This window comes from Fringilla coelebs, assembly GCF_963513975.1.
Source record: "Fringilla coelebs genome assembly, chromosome: Z".
Taxonomy (NCBI): domain Eukaryota; kingdom Metazoa; phylum Chordata; class Aves; order Passeriformes; family Fringillidae; genus Fringilla; species Fringilla coelebs.
Window position 1 is genome coordinate 34,555,675 of NC_140031.1, and position 19,688 is coordinate 34,575,362.

At 37.5% G+C, this 19,688-nt stretch overlaps 1 protein-coding gene across 2 annotated transcripts in view; it reads right to left on the reverse strand.

The window, feature by feature from the left end:
• PIP5K1B (phosphatidylinositol-4-phosphate 5-kinase type 1 beta) overlaps positions 1-19,688 on the reverse strand; it is a 97,018-nt gene that overhangs the window by 43,618 nt on the left and 33,712 nt on the right. For both annotated transcript variants that reach the window (XM_084224557.1, XM_084224556.1), the window contains exons 4-6: positions 18,020-18,100; positions 17,201-17,269; positions 5,304-5,434 (exon numbers count right to left, since the gene is read on the reverse strand). In XM_084224557.1, coding sequence (XP_084080683.1) covers positions 5,304-5,434; positions 17,201-17,269 — 200 coding nt within the window. In that variant the 5' untranslated portion in view covers positions 18,020-18,100. The remainder of the gene's footprint in view (positions 1-5,303; positions 5,435-17,200; positions 17,270-18,019; positions 18,101-19,688) is intronic.

The window sequence follows — 19,688 nt, forward strand, 5'->3', positions numbered from 1 at the left end:
ATCTGTACAAATAGGTACGTCTGTGTTTTCTTCATACTGTGGGTTAAAGCTCAATGGTAACATCGCTTTTTCTCACTTCCATTTTCCTAAACTTCCAGTTACCAAATGCTGTCCTGAGTGGTTCCCTGCAAGTCAGCTTTGAAATACAATTAGGAATAGTAAGTAACTTAAAAACAGGTCAAGTCAATCATATCTACATAACAGCTGAATACAGAAGCATTTACTTACAATGATGAAGATGACACTATTTTATAACCAACTGGAAATGCTATTAAAATACAGGATCTCAGAGTACTTGAAAAGTAGTTTAAGCAGTCTGCATACTATCCAGGTTATCAGGTTTACCAATAATTTGCTGGTAACAGAAGTAGCTGAGTCCAGTAATTCATACCAGACTTTGTTTTGTCGCCAAAGTATCGCCATTTCTAATACTTGTTTTGCATCCTCCTCTCTGTGCTATCACTCAACTCACAAACCATAAAAACCTTGTCAGAACTTGAGTAATTCTGTGCATGTCTGCACCCAAGGTACCAAGGAAGAGGACCAGCACTTTATCAAAATATTCACGTCACTATATCTTCCTTGTAAAACTGCCCACAGGAAACACGTATCATGGTGTAAGTTAGACAACATCATTAGTGTGAATACTTAAATACTAGTCACTCTAAACCTGTAGAGCATTCTACACTACAAATACACTACTTAGTCCATCAGCTAACCTATGATACAGGTTTGATACAAAGATATTTCCAAGGGTAAGTATCAGTTTTCTCAATCAGTCCTCAAAAACATACTAGAAAGCAGGACACTTCAGTTTTAGATGCAAGGTAGAACCCAGACTGGCCAAGTAAAGTTTTTACCTTAGTATTTTGACTACTTATTTGGGCTGTAATTCAAATGCTATCACAATACTATTGAATAATCTTTCATTAGCATCACGAGAAAGCAACTTATAAATGAACCACTTCAGTATACAGACTGTAGCTGCAGAGTGCATACAGGTCATCAGGCACCGAACACGCTTCCCAGCTCAATTAGAAACCATAGCAACTGTTCTCAACATGTAGGGTCTAGACCATGCAATAAAAGCTTATTAGCAAGGGAAGTACATAAGATTAACTAACTACTTGCTACAAGAAAGGTCAAACTCAACAGCTGTGCTTAGAAGCAGCCTCCATCTAACACAAAAAATGCAGGCTGAGACATACTGTCTGGCTTGAAACGTTCTGCATTTCTAAAGATTCATAGCCAAAATTAGCTGATATAATGGAACAGTTTCTGTTTGGCTTCTCAGGTCACCACAGAAAATGCACCTCCTTCTGCATCTACTGGAAGAGCTTAATAATCTGCCTACACCGCCAACTCAAAAGCAGCTGCACAGCCCCATGGCCCAGCGAACAGTTGGAGCCACCCCTGCCTACCAGAGCTAGGCTTACAGATGAGCAACGAGCCATGCTAATAACCAAGGCCATCTCACTTGGAGCCAGTGCCACCGCCAACTCAACGGGCTGACAAAATATTGCTGAAGCCACATTGTACAAATGACTAACTGGGAGCAAATTGTGCTACCGGGAACTGCTTCCAGCCAAGAAGATGGGCACATATATGCCTGACACAGCTAGTCACAGGACAGAGCATAGAGAACATATGCAGGACGAACAACCTTCCCACCGAGCCCTCCAGCCACTGTTGCAGCACTACCAACACCAGGTAAGCACCTCTGTTGTTAGATTTCCAAAGCAGAGTTGAAAAGCCAGAAAAGAGGTTACTTGGAGTGGTTTCTCTTGCGGCTTCACTCTATTCAGGCACTGTCTTCAGAATAAAGTAGGTCAGTGCAGGGTGCATTTTGTTTCTTCATCCTAGGAGCAAATTTGCATAGTACTATTTTAACTCTATCTGGATGGTGGTTCTCAATGAGCACTGTTATAGCAGATTCCAGTAATACCTTGTTTTCCAAAAAACAACGTTATACAAACTCCTGGGGAGCTTGAAGAGAAAGGAATGAAAAGCCCTCCACTATGATGTGCAAATGAAGGCAAGCACCTTTGCAATTCAAATCCACCCACTGTACAGACACCTGCACTTCACACAAAGTCACTTCCAGAAATAAATACATAAATTAACTGGGCTAAACTCTGACCAACTGAACACAGTTACAGAGTAACTCTGGACCAGGAATAACCTGCAATCCAGGGAGTTACTTCTGATTTACATCAGTAGCTCCCAAAATATGTAGAGCAATTATGTTCAGATCTGACCTAACCACTTTTTTCCCTGGACATTTTCCTCCCTTCTTAATGAATCCTGAATGCTTCAGTATGACTACTGAAGCAGAGATACAGATTGAGAGTTATTTCAGGGTCTTGAGAGGTGTGCAGAGATTATCCTCTTCAACCAATAAAATTCATAAACAAGTGTTAACTATTTTCCCCTAATTATAAAAGGGCAGATATAACGCTCTTTTGCAGCCTGTGCTCACTGGTGCACAGGTTGCATTGCATGGCATTTCTACCTAGCTTAAGCCTATCTTACCACTGTTACCTTAACAGTGCCCCTGTTGCTGTCAAAGAAACACGTGTGCCCTATGACTGAAAAACAGTCTTCTCACGTCACTGCCAGACACAGGTAAGGCAGAGAAAACATGGGAGGAAGGTAGAGCAGGACAGCATGCAAAGAGGCAGGTTGCTGTAAAATTGCCAAAATGAAGGGGAAGTTCAGCTGACAGCTGTTTGAAGTTGCAGATGAATTAATTGTACCCAAAGCAAGTGGAAAAATACTGCTACTTGCTGGGTAACCACCTGTTTCAGCACCCCTCTTGCTGCACCATTAGTTCTCCTTCAGCTGCAAACTTCTGCAAAAAGTTTACTCAATCTCAGCAAGCTCCAGGCAGAGGTCAACCTATTTCACCTGCTGGTGTAATTAATTTCCACTAATTGCTCTCAACCCAGACCAATCCAAATGAGACCAAAAAAAAGTCATTACAGGAATTACTTTTAACAATGCTGCCATCACAACTAGGTATCCCCCTTGGAAAAAGTGAAGAGCACCTGAGGTGTGCCTTGGGAGTGCAGTTCCAGCTGTAAAGAATGTGCAGTCTTTGCTTTTTGCTTCAAACATGGATAATGAAGTTACCTGTTGACATGACTCAGGACCAATCCACAAAATGCCATCATGAAACAACATTCCAATACTCTGAACTAGCAAGAAAGAATCCTGCATTAATTTTGTGCAATCCTAATGTATAACAATTCATGCACAGTAATACGCTCCTGGTTAAATATAACTTAGATAAATAAAAGTGGATGTTACACTGAGATATAGCGAGGACTTGAAATTTGACATTTCTGTGCATCAGCATAAGAAATCAAGAGTCATTTGAAGAGATTGCTATAAATAGCCAACTTTTAGTTCCATAGACAATGTTGTCAACAAGTGTTCTTTATGGAGAGGTTCTTTGTTACAGTCAAGATATCTCATTATGCTGTATACTGCTTACAACCTAACAATGCATTAAAAAAAACCACAAAACAAAAAACCAACAAACCCAAAACTACACTGCTTTGGCCATTACTTTCACTTGTCTAATTTTCCTCAAAATATTTTTTTTAATAAGAAACTATCCATAAAGCTTTTCTATTCAATTTTACATTAGTGCAATCAGTCTCTTCCTTCTGCCTTTTGGTTTTTTTTTTTTCAAGCCAGAAGGGATGCCTCCCTGCTCTTCCTTAATACCAATACAAAACAAGAAATCTCATTTCTGTGTGTACATGCATACGAGTCTCACAGGAAAGAAGGTACATGCAATGCTATGGACTACAAATAATTTTATTTTATTTGTTCCTTTAAAACTCGTTTAAAAAAAACGAGAATAAATTTTCTTTCTCAAACCATGCTATGTAATAAAACAGTTTTAGCATGTAGGTTGCATTTAGTTTTCATGAGCAAAGTTTATATAGCAAACGTACGACAGAAGCCTCTATCACTGTCATAGGCAGACATTTTTATAACCAATAAAAGCTTTGTCATATGATATGTAAATTTCTCACCTGTAGGTTGCATTTTTTTAAACAAAATATTGTGATTATAGTGTATGAAAACACATTCATATAGTTAACTTCTCTATATCTACCTAATCTACAAGAGAAATATTACTATCCTCATGTACTAACCTGTACACGAACCCTATCATTAACACCAAAACAAGGATATGAATACCCTCAACTACTAGGAACTAATGCAAAAGCTACATTTCGCATAAGAATTTTTTCCCCTAAGGATATCTCATTTCAAGGAAATTTACATGAGAAAATACCAAAATTTAAAGTGTATGCAATTATTTTCTACGTTGTTAATTCAGCTTGGTTTAGTGACACCAGTAAAGACTAAGGATTATAAATAATTTGAAACATCTTATGAAGTAGCATTCAAACTGCACATGAACAAAACTTTGAAAAACTGATAAAAATCAATCCAAATCCAGGAAAGATTACATAGATAGCATATCTTTACTGAAATTACTGTATTTAGCACATCTGAAAACCCAGAAAACACTCAACAGAGTAAGTCATCCTGGTTTTGAAACACATTTCTCCTAAACCATTTTCATCACTTGCTAGCACATCTAACTTGGAAAGGGTACATGGCACTGCACTTCATCTTCTGAACACCAAAAAATCAGTATGACCTTGATTTTCCCTTTCAGCATAACTGTATTGTTACAATTTCTATACCATCGACTTGGCAGTGATACAAGCTGACTTGTATCACTGCCAAGCAGTAAAGGTGCACAACCTGTAATCAGCATGTCTTGTAGGAGCTGAGTGTTGTCACAGACTAGAGGCCTGGATATAATTTTATAGTATAAATATAAGGCAACATTGTAGTCCAAATTTTTATATTATACTTTAAATGGCAGGACTTGAATTTTCATAAATTTTTAAAACCCCTTAACAAAATATCAAGTACTATTTTCAGAAACTAATACGCAACTAATCAAATGTGAATGTCATATCCACAAATAACTTCAAATTCAAATTGACAACTCCTTTAATTGAAAGTCTCAAAATTACTTTCCCTCTCTATAAATGTTAAACCTCAAATCATCAGATGAAGTATGACCTTTCCAACTCTCTCTCTACTTTCCTTTCCAATGACAACACGAAGACCAGAAAGTTTTCAAGTTTCATATATTATACTTACTCTAAAATGATTTTGTTAGAACTGGAAAACAAAACTGGTTCAAAATACTTAAGAGTTTAATTATGAAATTTTATTGAAGAAAAATCCAATATGCTTGTTCTTACCTTGGTAGAAAGACACTTTCCACTACATAGAAGTCTTGCATAAGAACATCTCTGTCTGGTTTTGAAGTAAGATTTCCTACTGTGTATCCTATTCCCAACTGGATAGCGCCTTTAATAGCTGAGGATGCAGTCTGTGTAAAAAGTAAGAATTCAAGCATGAGTTTGCTAAAAGCAGATTTCTGTTCTTTATCAATAATATTATAGCTAAACACTTTGATCATTTTCATAACAACAACACCCCGTCATCTTCACATCCTAGACCTCTGTGATTTTTAATTAAATTTTTAATTAAAATATTTTAAAGAATCACTATATACAAAGTGAAACTTTTCAAATTACCCAAATAATTTATACATGGAGTTCTAACTCAGCACAGAATCATGGAATAGCAGGTTGGAAGGGACCTCAACAGGTTCAACCGTTATCCCACTATGTTCAATCTTTCTTGACAAAAGCATGACCTAGACAAGACAGCCAAGCATCCTGTCAAGCCAAATCTCAAAAATGGGAATATACCATTTCTGGGGAGTTTATTCCACTGGCTGATTGTTTTCACTGTGAAATATTTCCACTTGTGTTCAAGTAGAATATCCCCAGGAGTAACTCTGACCCATTAGCCCTCATATTTTCCATGTAAAACTAGGGCCTCTATCTTCTTTGTAACCACCCTTCAGATACTGTAACATGGTGATAAGTTTCCCGTCAACTGCCATTTCTCAAGGTTGAACAAAGCAAACTCCCTCAGCCTTTCTGAATGTGTCAGGCTTCTCAGCCCTTTGATCACCTCTGTGGCCCTTCTCTCCAGCCTCCCCAGCCTGTCCATATCATTTTTGCATAGCTCAAACCAAAACGGACAACAGTATTCCAGGTGTGACCTGACAAACACAAGAGTGGGATCATCTCTGCTGCTGATGCTCCTGTTGATGCAGCCCAAGACCTCACTGGGCTCCTTTCCTCCAGCAGCACACTCCTCACTCATTTTGAGCTTTTTGCTCGCTGGGACTCCCTGGTCCCTTTCCACAGAGCTGCTCCTCAGCCTTGTGATCCCAGCCTGTGCTGCCCTCCTGGATTTGTTTTCCCAGGTATAAGACCTTCCACCTGCCCTTGCTAAGCTTCAAAAGGTTTTTCTTTGCCCACTTTTCCAGCCCAAACAGGTTTTCCTCCAGCATGGCTCTCCCTTTCCAAGTGCTTACTTGGCCCCTGAGTGATTTTAAGTGCTCTGGATGGCCACATATGAAGACACGAAACAGCTCTGAGCCCAACACCAATCCCTGGGGGACTTCACTTGTGCCAGTTCCCAGCTGGAAAAGGAGCCATTTACCTCCACTCTGGGTGCTGCCTGTGGGTCAGTTCCCCACCCACTGCACGGGCAACTTTTCCGGGCTATTACACAACAGCTGGACAGGAAGCTGTCCAGCAGAGTTGTTACACAACTTCACCAGGAAGCTGTGGGAGACCGTAGAGAAAGCCTTGGAGAAACACAGGCAGATGTCCATGGCTTGCCCCCATCAACCAAGCAGGTTACTTTGCCCTGGAAGGCAATCAGGTCTGTCAGGCACAATTTGGCCTTGGTGAACTCACACTGGCATTTTCTAATCATATGCTTCATCTGACTTGTGATGGCTCCTAGGAGGATTCTTTCCATAACACTTTCCTTTGCCTTAGTATTAACCTTCAGAGTGTGCAGCCAGACCCCAATTCCACAATACTGTGATCCAAAGCCATCACTAAGTGAGATATTACAAAGCTGGTTTCCTTGGTTAGTGAGCAGCTAGTCCAGCCATGCCTCATTCCTGGTGAGCACATCTAACACTTGCATGAGGAAGCAGTACTGTATGCATTCCAGGAACTTGATGGATGTTGTGACCTGCTGTATTGCTCTACCAAGAATGTCTGGATAGCTGAAGTCACCCTAAAAACCCATGATCTGTTATCCAAAAGTTGCTAAGTGATCCTGATTAAGAGGTTCTTTGCCCTTTTCTTCTTGGTTTGGAAATCAGCAGCAGATGCCTAATTTAAGATCCCCCCTTGGGGATGTCCCTTCTGATCTTGACCCAGAGGCATTTGATAAGGCTTCCATAGTCACCGTAGCTGATATCTATATGTTCATGATTCACTTTTAACCCAGAGCACAATTCTGGGTTACTTTCCTGCCTGTCTTGAGAAAACCTATAACTACCCTTTGTGATCCTCTTAAAACAGTTGCAATCTAACAGGATATTCAAATTGCTTCGGGATTGTGAAGCATGCAGTATATTCTGGAAAAAAACAGTCACAAATTCCAGGTGATTGTACATGCATGCCAAAGCATCACAATGCAAGCCTATGTCTTAAATGCTGATTCTAGATGCAAATTTATGTATTGATTACCTTCAGCCTAACAGTCAGTGCGAGAGGTCCATTGACTGTGGGGAGTCTAGAGAAAAATGAAATGGGGAAAGCAAAATCTCTCTGTAAAACTCTACCCTTATAAAGTGCAATGACTAAATTCAATGGCCAGAGCTTGGAGGCAGAGGCGGCTTGAAAACAGCATGAAATTGTGATACCATATATGTGTAAATTGAGACCATATCTGAAAATTTTCTGTGTTGAATTGACAGTCACGTTGCATGAATTTAAAAAAACAGCAGAAGCGAGTCAAAATCAGAAACTAGTCAAGAAATGAATTTTTAATGATACATGGAAAGAGTGAATAAAGAAAAACACTGGACAGGGAAAGAATGCTATGACAAAGGGAGTATCTTCCTTTGCATGATCACCAGTTTGAAGACAACACATTAGGTCCCTGTTTTTAGGTTTTACCTCCTACCTACTAAACAAGCAAGAGTCCTAACAGAGGAAACTAAGAACACCAGAAGTTACATGATCAGAACCACCTCAGGGCCTAAACAGAACCATTTCAGGAGTCGAAATTACATAAGAAGTAGTTCAACTAATCTTGTTCTAGTTCTTGGAACAGCAAATACTAGAGTGGCTGCTTATTTTTAGAAAAGACAGATGTGTAGCTCTTAAATAATTAAGACTGCACACCAAGCAGTACTTATACTTGCATAACAGTTTAGAACGGGATTTGGTGGGAACAAACAACAGTCCATTTTGAAAGTACTACTTTGACTAGTAAAAAGATTTGGCTTTGAGTCATAAGAAGAGTCACATTTTTCTTTCCTTGAAAGGCTTCTATTCATGAATGATTAATGCCCAACAAAAGCTGTAATTATGTAACTTTGATCAAACCAACACACATACAAATAGTTTCTGCTTCATTGCTGGACACCCATCTTATTCACTGCCACAGCAAGCAACTATGTCTGAAAGAACAGCAGATAGTACAGTACAAGGGAGGACATGCCATTCCAAATAAATCCTGACAAAACCCACCAAAATTCAAAAACACCCAAGACAAGTATCTTGGCAATGTGACTTCAAAAAGAAACGTCTGGATCATTATCAGTTTCTCAAGGTTGGGATTGAAGGCACTTGAGACAGTCGTTCACGATTGGACTCAGGTGTTCATTATTTCTTATCAGTGAAACAGTCACAACCATGAGTTCAGCAGCCTTTCATTAGAAGGCACATAATAGCTAACTATCTATTGTTACAAACTATCCAGTTAAGAAAGGGTGCCTAGATTATTTTTCCTTTTAACCCAATAACTGATCTCTCAAAGCCCGCAACATGGACTTTTCTGCCCAACTATAAAACATCACCCAAACCCATGAAGAAGAATGAAGAAGAAGGTAAAGAAGAACAACCTGCCTCCGCCCTAAAATCTCCATCTTACTGCATATTTATTTCTATGTTCTAAAACCCCAAACTCTAAGTTTTCCACCCTGTGATATTACACACTTCTAACCAACTACACACCCATAATCCCAGTGCTATCAATCGATTTTAGTCTTCTCCACAGCCTCAGGTCAATTGCAGTGTTCTCTTCTGGGTCTGTGTCTTTAAGCACAGAAAGTTTAAAATTCTCAGCATCCAGGATACCACCTGGTCATCTTTCAAGCTCATGAAAATATTTGTAATTTTTTTTTTTTCAAATTCAAAAGCCCACAGACTTTTAGTCTCCAGAAGGCAGAATGTAAGAGCTTCTAATACAATGATACAGACCTTTCCTACAAGGTTACCTTCTTGTTCATTTCCATTCATATTCAAGAATGTCATCAGTAACCACCCATCATTTCTGCAGCAAACACAAAAGTTGGTTTAGCAGAAAAGTAATGTTATGAAATCATTCAGAATGCTTTAACAATGGCTTTGAAATAAATTGAGAGCTGCTACAGTATGCTGAAGTCAACTGCTGGCCCAAAGTCCACTTTTTGTCAATCACCACTATGACCAAAGGCTGGTAATTCAGTATGCCCTTAGCAACTGACAAGTATTTGTTTTCACAGTCCATAAAATAAAAACAGAACAACCCTTGGAATTTGTCTCTTAAATAGCACTTATCTTAATTTTTTATATTACTATTATTAATAATATTATTATCATCATTAGATCCAAGGAAAATATGAAGAAGTTCCTTCTTAAATCTTAGGAGAAATGTTCTTGAGACATCCATTTTATTACTATAAAAATGTATTTACAGGAAACTGCAAATGCAACTAGGAAAACGGAAGTCTGTTGTGATTTTTTCCTTACTTGGGCACCTCTTTTAATGCCCATTAAAAGGCATTAAGGCAGCAAAATCTAGTTTCAAACCTAAGCCCCTTATTTATTTCAATTTCTCTTGAATACTCTCCTGCTGCAAAGCAAACAATAAAATTCAGCCTTCTGCACTATGGGTTTTTTCAGTCTTTTAGAGACTGAAATAAATTTTTCTTCCTATTAGTCACATGAAGAGGGTCAGAAAATGGCCCTGAGATTATTTATTAACTGTAACTGTAAAGCCGATAGTGCACAGTGACAGTACGGTGAGTCCCAGATAATTTAACCTGTTATTAACCCTATGAAGATCAAGAAATATTAAGGGATGACAATAACCAGCAGGATAAAAATGTTGATGAATTTTAGGTTATGAAAGTGATTGAATTTGTAGCAAATGCTGTACACTATGACAGCTGTCTTTGTTACATAAAGGGGCACAAAATAAAACTTCTCCTATCCTGCTTCTGCTGTTTAGGATATTACTGTCTACTGCACAGGCGCTTTGATGCTTTTATCCCTGCATAAAAAACCAAAACTGTCCTCATTATGATGAACATACCTTTGCCTCTTTTAGTTCAAAAGTAACTATATACTTTTTCTGTATTTGTCATATGGCTTTGCTAAAGGAGCCCATAAATATGAAAAATTATATGCAGACTCATAAAGCATAACACCAGTATATAAAATACAGGTATATGGAATATTTGCATCACTGATAAATATTCTAGCACTCAATGCACTGTTCTCTTAAATTACTTTCTCTGCAGATTGGTCTTCAATTTTCTCTACATTACTGTAAGCTGAAATCCTTTTTTCAGAGTAGCAAAATAAATGAGAAATTAAATCCTCTCAAATCAGGTCTTAAGTGCGCACATGACCCCACAAATAAACTAAGCAGGATTTAGACATTGTTTTTCCTGCAAATAATCCCTTTTAGGTAGACTTCTAAAACTTAAATTTGTTATTTAAATAAAATAAAGGTGTTACTCAGACATACATAATGCATATAAAGGCAGTTCATAACCAAATAACAAAAAAACCCCCCAAAAAACAACAACAACAACAAAAAAAAAAAACCAAACAACAACAACAAAAAATCAACTAACTGAAACTATCTAACTGTACAAGTTAGGGACAAGGCTACTGAAAGGATTGAAAAAGTCCATCCTTTAAAGTAACTAAAAAAAATAATTCAAGGATGGCAAAAATATGGATACCGTAATTTAAGAATGTATATTATAATTTAATTATGCATATTATAATTTATGTGTATTATAATTTAAACATGTATATTATAAATTGGCCAATAATTGTTTCTGTTAGAGTGTGAAGTTTGTAAATTGCTGGCAAACCTGTCAAAACACTAACGTGTCAGTAAATGTACAGACTACATTGTACACAAAGATTTTAGATATGGTAAATGGATTTTTTCCTTTAAACAAGTGTCCTTATAATTTCCAGGTAATTGTATGAGACAATTAATGGCATAAATCATTTAACAAACCATAAGCAGATTGGAGCTGAGCAGGAGGGCACAGGCTTAATCTAATTTAATAGAAGTTCCTCTCTAATGTCATTCAGTTATTTTTCTGTTCATCTTTCAATTGCTCTTTGCTAAATCTATATGCCTTTCCTACATGTTCATGAAATGTAACACTAACATTCTAGGCTTCTTCAAAAGTAGATATCCTAGGGAAACCCTTTAAGCCATCATGAATGTGATCTTTGTCCTTGTTTTTTTTTGTGTTCTCCCCTTTTATAATATTTTATTGCGGCTGAAGTTTGACCTATGAACTTTCTATAGCAAAGATGGTGATTTTTCCAGAAGACAGCTGGTTTATTGCAGGTGCCATAAAGTGATGCAGAGAAATTAACTCTGCCTTGGAAATTCTACCTCATTATCACCGTGAAAGGCAAAATGATGATTGCTTTCTTTCACCTTCCTTACTACTGTCATTCCTACAGGTTTTTAAATCTGCCAAATGAAATGGCACAGACATCTAGCTACCACAGCTCTTTGTAAAAGATGGGGAGAAACAGACATCTGAACAGAAGCCTTCACTGGTTAACACTGCTTTGCCAACATGCATCCCACAAAGTAGTTGTCACTGGTTCATTTCTCTCTGCTACTGTACTTGGAGAAATCTGCTTTCATCTTCCTCACTATCCCACCCTTCTCCTCTGTTGGACAATGACCTGGACTGGGGTGAAACAGCTACCTGCCTTCAGGAAAAAGTCTCAGTAAGTAAATAAATTCTCTGAAAAAGGAAGAAAAATATTCACAGGTCTCACTTGATCAAAATTGTTGAAGCTACATGGCTTATGCCAGATCTGAGTTTTCTACTACAAGTGGGCATTTGTTCTTCAGTTTTACTAGTTAATATAAGTACTAGGAATCCACCCATGCTATCACTTCCCTGCAAACACAGTTTATCTTTTCCAGACTTCTGAGAAGATAGAACCTGCCATTAATTGTATAAACTCCTAAGCCAAACCATCTGAGGAGAATGCCTATTGAACAATACATCTTTCTCAAGCCATATTTAAAAATAGCTCTCTTAGAATATTAGGAATTTCAATTAGATTCAAGACGTGCATGTGGTTATTGCCTAGTCCATTGCTCCTGCACTTGATCTGTCTTGAGTGCCTGCTGTGGTTACAGTCTCATTGAAACAACAGTTCTTGACACTGTTTCCACTGAAACTTCTGGATGGAGGTGGCTACCCCATCTCAGCATGCTTTCTGCAGCTGACACATAATTAATCATAAATCGGGATATGAAAATAGAGTTACCAGAAAATCCCATTAAAATAACTAATCATAACTGTTTCTCCACAGCTTGTGACCATGGGTCACTACGGCCACAGTACTTCCCCAATCTTTCTTCAGTTCGCACCCCTTCTCTCTAGCAGATGTTTGCCCACCTTCCGCAAGTCACACTTCATGAAGGTGGACTCCTGTGCAACTGTGTGTGTCTGTGCAACTGTTACAGTTCAACTGCAATCAGAATAATTTCCTTATCCAAGATGAATCTTATCTCTCTTCGTTTTCCAGAATTGGATTCAGGTGACTCCATGGCTTTCAATTAATTTTTCCTCCATGTCAAAACATTTATGCTTAAGCTTCAGTAGTAGCCATGAACCCAACTACTCTGGTTGTTCTATCTTTGAGGAAAAGAATTTGAGACCTCTGAGCTTGGAAGTAGCCATAGCTCCAGGCAAAGTTGCAGTCATTTTAGTATCTTTATAGGTACATAAAATCTGCCACTGAGGTCCCAGTGCAGCAAAACTTTCAGTTATGAAATTGCAGCATCTACAAGAAATAGTACCCTACCTGCAGGCATTAGATGCAGAGGATAAGTCAATGCTAAAAGAGATGGAGCAATGCTGCTTGCACATGTTTGCGAGCTCTAACAATAGGTAGCTGGCTTCCTCTATCCAGGCAAATTTCCCTTGCTCCTGGCAAAGTGACTCACGATATGCAGTTTTGAACAGGTTACATAAAGTGCTTGTAAAACACTAAACAGAAGAGCTGCAAGATATGTAATGGCAAGAAACAAATTATATACTTGTGTGGCAGCCTTCAGACTAAACAGAGATTGTGGCAATCCAGTAACAGATTTTCACAAGTGCACATTTACATCTATTTTTTGGTGTGATTTTCTTCTACACTTCTAATTTGCTTTGACAGATCTCTCTGATCTGCATTCTTGCCACCTTCCTATTATTAAGCATCAGGATGCTATTGAAATGTGATTTGACAGGGAGCAGACTCAGGGCTTGTGTGACTGATGGCATTGCAATGCAGAAACTGCATTTGTGTCAGCAGCTTCTCACAACAAAGTCTGCAAAATAGAGAGGAAATGAAAAAAAGCAGCAACTGCATACTCCAGATGTCTGTGACTGGATACAAATATCCAAGAGAAACTATAGTCTGGTGACCTGATTTTTGTAAGCATGCAATGGAACAAATAACCAGTCTCTCTTATATCCCTTACCCTGTTTCTCTCTGAGAAAAACCCTCACAAAAAAAAAAAAAAAAAAAAAAAAAAAAAACACAAACCCAAACAAACAAAAAACCCAAACCAAAACCTCAAACCACAAGCAACAGAAACACAAGCTAACCAACAAAAAACCCTCCACCCTGAAAGAACTGGCCATAATCTGCACAATTTACAATGTCTTTGATCTCAAACTTATTTTAATTCTCTACCTTAAAAGCTGTATGGAACATGTATCTGTGAAGTGTCTCTTTCATTAACTAAGTTCTTTGATCTGGGTGACTGAAACACTTTATTATTCATATTCACACTGTAGACTTAACAACTTCTCAAAACAGAAAATCCATAAGTAGTTTCAGATTATAATGTTGGTAAAAAATGTGTGCAGCTGAACAACTTGCAGCCCCACCTTAAAAAACAACATTTAAAAGAGAGAAAAACACCTTGGTTTTCAAAAGGGAGAAACCAAATCTCACAACCAAAAGAAAAACAAAAAACCAAACAAAAAACCCCAAATAAACAAAAACCAAACAAAACCCAAACAAAACCCAAACAAAAAAATCCCCCAAACAACAACAACAACCACCTAAAAATCTAAAAACCCCAAAACAAGTGAAGAGAAAGTTGTTTTCCCTCTTCTCTCAAGACTTTGACTACATAATAACAATTAAAAGCCAAAGGAGCATTTATGTCAAAATGCAGCAGCAGAAAAACTGAAAGTTAAAAAGAAAACAGTGGCAAGAAAGAGCAGAATTCATAATAAAAATCATGGTCTGTCTTGGTCCAGTTATGCATTTCAGAGTCTGAAAGGGTACTGTAGCAATGCTCATGCAAGCCCTTTCACAAAGTTGTAGTAATGTAGGAAAATTCTTGGAACTTCAAGATGTTTGCATTCATGCAGATGGCAAGTCAGCTGACTACTGTAGGAAATAGAAGAGCTGGAGATTTGATTAATTCAGATAAAGATGTTACCTACCTCTATTTTAGCTGAGATGAACAAAATAATAGAGGATATATTGCAATAATCTAAAATTCCAGAGAAAAACCTGATAGCCTTACAGACTACTTATTATTCTGGAAAGTTTTATCATGGATGAAGTTGGAGGTGATCTCCTGCAGATAGCTTATTTTCACCTAAATCAAGTTACCTTAAAGCAGTGAAATACAGTCATTACTACAGAAGTTTGTAGTACATGGATAGCAGTTATAACTACCTGAAATAGCCCAAGTAGCTGAAAAAGCACCAGCTGAGGAAACAAGCTCTTCCCCAGCCCAGACTTCTGGAGAAAGTGGCACAGGAAATCTTAGGAAGGACTGTAAGCATTTTTCAATCAAACAAGTGTAACAATACATGACTGGAGAACTGTAAACGGAACACCTGTGGGAAATTTAGGACATGCAGCTTCTGGCTGCAAACAAGCCTTCTTCAGAGCAAGATTTCTCTGTGTAACTTACCTAAAACCATGGAATTAAATGAGAAATTACATGAAATGCCTCTGATGAACACAAGTCCTGCCAGGCTTATGCTATATTTCCAGACATATACTACTGGGACCTCTGAACATCCATTTAAAACCAAAAATAACATATATGGAATATCTGAAGGAGGTGAGGATCACAGAATCAAAGAACGGTTTAGGTTGGAAGGGACTACCAGTGGGGTCATCTGGACCAGCCTCCCTACTCAAGCAGAGTCTTCAACATTTAACAGAAGGTGCAAAATTTCCAAGAAATTTTGCTTAAGAAAAGAGAGACATTGTTAAAAGTGAGGCATCAGGCCAATATATGTTACCAGTTAGCTCTGCATGAATAAATTTTGAGATCAAAATTTATTAATATTTTATTAAAATTACCACAAAAAGGAGGAGCATGATGATACTATTAGGTAATAATATCAAACTATTAGGGCCATATGCAGCATAGAAGAACTCAAGGTGCAATTATATGAAAAGGAAATAAATTGGCATAAGATACAACAACTGGCAGTTCAGGGACAGAACTTGGAGGTGACAGTCACTGTGATATGTGAGTGTGATGTGGCTGTGAATCACAGGTCTTGTCAGAGGAACTTCCAGTAGGTACACAGTAGAATTTATGCCATAGTGAGGAGACTTTCTACGGCTTCCTCTGAAAGGTTGTGAATTTATAGTCGAAGAGGAACAGAGAAGAGTATGTGGGATGACCAGGGGGAATGGCAGCTTGCCTACGGCTATTACTAGTCAAGTCTAGCAACATAAACCTGGAGAAGTTCAGGCACCAAACATTTCTTCCTTTCTCATACTAATTGTCAAGACAAATTCCAACTTCTATATTTTAAAGTAATCAGTTGGGAAATTTAAACAAACCCGTATTTAAAACAAACATTATTTCCTTTCATTTCTGAGAAAATTATCTGAAATGTTAAGGCCACCAAGGTACTGGCAATGTAAATGCCAGGAAAACGGGTGGTAAAAAATAGCTTACTAATATCCTTGACTTTACCAGCAGTTGCTGGTTGCTGTAAGCAACACCCAGAAATTAAAAACCCCAATCACTGTATGTACTGCAAAAGCATGTGGACCTCTGCGCTAGATTACAGAATTAATTTAAAAACATAATCACAATTTCTTTGAGATGATTCATCAAAGTAATGATCAAATTCAGTAGCTAACAATTGGTTGTATAAATATGTAAAGAAAAATTTGCTTTTATAGTTCAGCTTAGTTATCAAAATTGCTGGTCACAGACAATCAGTATCAGAAAAACAAACCCCAAACCTTTATCAGCAATATCTAAATGGACTATTGATGCAGGCTCCTACATTAAATATGTCCTCTCTTACACATCTCTTTTAAAAAAAATACTTAGCAAACAACTAGTGGTCTGCTTGGCAAAGTGCTGGAAAGATGCTTTGCTTTTTGGGTTTGTAATCTAGACAGATCACATAAACACTCAAAGCATTTGGAAACAGTAAATTTCTTACAACAGTGTTTAAGCCCAGAGATGTATCTGTTGCTAAGAACAAAGAATTTCTATCAATCTAGCAAGATATTAAACTTTAAAGCCAAACAAGTTTTAAATAGTCAGTTCTGTGGTGGATAGAAATACCTTATGATTTCACAGAAGGGATGAAGTAATTTCAAAACCCCCATGGAACATGTTTTATTTGTTCTTGGTTTTAATCAGTTTTGAAATATATTCACATACAGCAGGTCTGAATTACCAACATGAAGAAAAAAACCACAATGAAAAGGTTGAATGTTTTAGTTACCTTTTTATATGTTTTCTCTTCATTTGGCTTTCCAGCAGTAATGTCTCCATTTTCAGTAACAGACGACATCTAATAACAGAAGCTTAAGTTACAAAGAAGGTATTTGCCTTTACAAAAGTAACTGTTCAGAAAAATCCTATAATTTATTATCTATTTTTGCTAACTCCTATAATTTATTTATAGGAAAAATCCTATAATTTATTATCCATTTTGCAAACTTTTCAGAGATCAGTGACATATCTAGGATATTCCTTGCATTTTCCACACAGACTAAAAGGATAGCAGCGGCCCATGAGCAATATGTCCAATATACAACTGATTCTACATGACTCTGCTTCTTTTCCCCACACCAGCATGCCGTGAAGTCTTGCTCCTCAGCCTACTGCATGAGATGTTCTTGAAAGGGCAAAACTATGAAGCTTGCGAGTCAGATATTCAGTGGCATGTCTCAGTAGTCTAAGATCCTTGGCTGTATCTCCTTAAAGTAGCAAGGAAATCATAGACTACCACAGAATTGCAGAATATTCTGAGTTGAAGGGACCCACAATGATCACTGAGTCTAATCCCTAAGTGAATGGCCCATACAGGGATCAAAGCCACAGCCTTGGCGTTATGGGCATCATGCTCTAACTATTTGACATTGTATCCTATCACAGCTGTAAAGCCATTCTAGACCAAGAATAAATCACTAAGATAGAGATCACCTTGGTAAGACACTCTGAGTGTGTCTGCCAAAGTAAACAAAACAAAAAGGCACAATGACATGGTTTAAAATAATTCTAAATTTTACCAATACTTTCACAAGGGAATTATACTTACCCTTATGAACAACAGAACAGGTCATCTGGAGCTGAGAGTGAAGATCAAGCCATTCATTGGTGGTGGTAATGTTTTCGCAGCCTATTATAAGAAATAGCTGTCATCACTAAGCCGTAACAAATTTCCATCTCACAGAATAGCTGTAGATTTCCTTTAATTACTATTCTTCACCCAAAGCAAGTATTCAGCTACAAGTGAGGCTTTTTAAGAATCATGTCAAATAACTTGGTTACTACACTTAGAACTTACTATACTTAAAACACATTATAACTTGGTTAATATACTTAGAAACTGGCAGTGTTACACAGGAGGGAATCAGTGCAGAGTAATTCCTTTTTGCCCTAGATATTTCATCCCTGTGGCACAAGCCCCACTACAATAAAACATTTATGTAGAGCAGTACACATACATGCTCTGGAGTGTTGTGTAATTTACATGTGTTATTAATCTTGTAGCCTTATGATCTCCAATCACTTATAAGAAATAGTTGTGATGGTTTGGAAGACAGCACGTTGAAAAGTCACAGATTACAAATTAAGAAAAATCTAATGATACCTCAAATGAGAAGAAAATCTCACTTTGTCTTTAAGCAGCTCAAATAGCACCTTGTACATAATAAAAAATTGGTTTAAGAAAGTATTCTTGGGCCTCATTCACTGATTTTAATTTTCCATTAATCTAAAGAGTATACTTAGCACTACCAAGGAATCTTTTAATAAAAGGAGTCAAAGTCAGTATTTTCTTTTCTTTTCCTTTTTTTCTGAGAAGCGCCTGAACCAAAAAAAGAAAAAGGGGGGGGGACACAACAAATAGAAACTTGGAGTTTCTGGGAAGAAAACAATGCCTCCTTAGAAAACACACTTCTTACATTGCATACCAGTATTTTCCTCCTGCAGCTAACTGCACTCTTCAATGTAGCCTCCATGTAAGCAATGTGTGTTAATGAGTAATTCCTTCATTTGGATATGCGTTAGCAGTCACCTATACACTGAACTCCTACTTAAAGGCAATGACTTTGTGTTTATAGCTTTTTAAATTGTATGTAGTTCACCTCACTATATTCACACATTTATATTAATATTCACCCATGCTTACAACTCTATCAGTACACAAAGGCACCAAGAACTTGCTAAAACAGTTTTGCAGGAAAAGAAATGTCATTTTAATTACTAGTAGAAGACTTTTAAAGAACTGATCAGTGGGTTAAAACACCAATCCCCACCCAAGCTGTTGCTCTCCACATACATCCCAAGACTATTGATACAATATGATATTCCGCTACACATAAAACTTCCTAAATTATGAGCACACAGACTCAGCAAAAGCCAAACATAAATGCAACATGGGAGCTTTCATTCAGTAAGTTAGCTGGAGAAAGCACTCATGCTAGACATGGGAGAAAAGCCTGGTTTTTTCCTAGCACAGACAGAGAAATTATTCAAGAACACTTAGGTAAAGATATACCCCTGGAATGCTGACAACAATAGGAAACAAACAAGAGACCAAGTTCAGTAACTACTAAGTATAAAAATTCATACACCTATGTATTTCTTTACATAAATTTTTCCTGTATGTGTTAGTTCATTTCCTATAGGCATCTAGAATAGAACTGTTTTTGTTCTAATCTTTTGAGAAACAAAACACACCACTCTATCTTAACTGTGGTTGT